The 1431-nt window shown below is 63.1% G+C and overlaps 1 protein-coding gene across 1 annotated transcript in view; it reads right to left on the reverse strand.

Annotated features, from left to right (window-relative positions):
- The window catches only part of SHC1 (SHC (Src homology 2 domain containing) transforming protein 1), a gene marked incomplete at its 3' end in the record, with an annotated part of 3335 nt that overhangs the window by 343 nt on the left and 1561 nt on the right, over positions 1-1431 (reverse strand). Inside the window, 6 exon segments of the mRNA XM_009709826.1 lie at positions 3-172; positions 294-354; positions 539-707; positions 826-952; positions 1124-1175; positions 1310-1363. Coding sequence (XP_009708128.1) covers positions 3-172; positions 294-354; positions 539-707; positions 826-952; positions 1124-1175; positions 1310-1363 — 633 coding nt within the window.

Genomic DNA, 1431 nt, shown 5'->3' on the forward strand with positions numbered 1-1431 from the left:
TCCCTCATGTCGAAGGTGGCCCTCTGGGTCCCGCCGTTGGCTGTCGCAGGGGTGCCCGCGGCCGACGCTTGGCGTGTCTTGTCCATGTTCTGCACGTTGACATAAGACGGGTCATCGAACAGGTCCGTGCGACCAGCCGCGCCTGCCGGAGCCGGGTATTTCTCTCTCCCTGCTACCAAGAGCACTGCAGTCAGCAAGGCTCCAGCTTGCCGCGGCCCCAACACCAGTGCCCGCCATCGGAGCACCTGGGGTCCAGGAAAGCAGACAAGGACTGGCCGCATCCATCACGTTACCTTGGGCAGGAGTGTGCTGCTTCCGGGGGTCATACTCCCCGCCAGATGACTGGCCGACGGGCTGCAGGGAGAGGCGGGGGGGGGGGGCGCGCCAGGGCGCACCCCATCCCACACCCTAGGCTGCTAGAGGTGCCAGGGCTCTCGTGGTGGAATAACCATGAGTAACAAGCCCATGGCCCGTTCAGGGTCCCTGCATCTCCCTTGTAACATGGAGCTTCCCCAGGCGGACGTGCCCAGAGGCTTACCAGCGTGGCCCCCAAGTGATTGGGGGTCTGAGCAGCTCCTTCCCGCAGCCGCATGTCCACAACCCCCCCGATGGGAGGCTCCTTGCCAGGGAAGTCGTTGTAATACTGGTGATCCGGGGCTGGTTCCTCCTCTTCCTCATCCCAGGCAGAGCCATCAAACCCTGCCATCCTGGGAGAGCACGGCACAGATAAGCAGTTGACAGCAGCCAGGGCTGCATCCCCTCTCCAAAAAAATCAACCTCAGACACCCTCCCACCTCCTTCCTTCCCACACAGCACTGCCCCTACCTGTCATGGGGTGTCACCAGCTTTGGGGGGTTCTTCAGGTACTGCTTGAACCGCAGCTCAAAGGCCTGCCCAATGGTGCTGATCACATCCTGCGCCAAGCCCTCGGGGCACTCCAGGATGTGGCAGGCTGGGGAGGGAACGGTGGGATGGGAGTGTGGAACCCCAATGTGAAGTTCTCCACCCCTCCAGCCTGCCCTGTGCACCCCAGAGCCTAGGGGGACCCAGCGCCACACCGAGCGGTGCCTAAACATCCACAAAACAGGGCTCTGGCATTTAGGACCCTCGGCAGCAGCCTCACCTCTCTGGTTCACAGGGTCTTTGGCAACATAGGCGACGTACTCGGCTGTGTCCTGTGGGTGAGACACTGGCGGTGAGACAGGGCTGCTGGGGAGCACGGTGCCCGAGACTTTGGGGAGAGGGCAGGAGAGGCACCGATCCCTAGCACGGGGCAGGGCACGCATGGACGGGGACCCTGCGTACTCACCGGGTCTCCCCCAGAAGCGAAGGAGATGGACTGCATGTGGTGGTTGGCGATGATCTGCAAGGCAGAGAGTTTGTTGGACGCAGGCAGGAGCTCCTCTGCGCCCAGCTGGAGGTGGCATCTCC

Source organism: Cariama cristata, unplaced genomic scaffold (assembly GCF_000690535.1).
Source record: "Cariama cristata isolate BGI_N322 unplaced genomic scaffold, ASM69053v1 scaffold24150, whole genome shotgun sequence".
Lineage (NCBI taxonomy): Eukaryota > Metazoa > Chordata > Aves > Cariamiformes > Cariamidae > Cariama > Cariama cristata.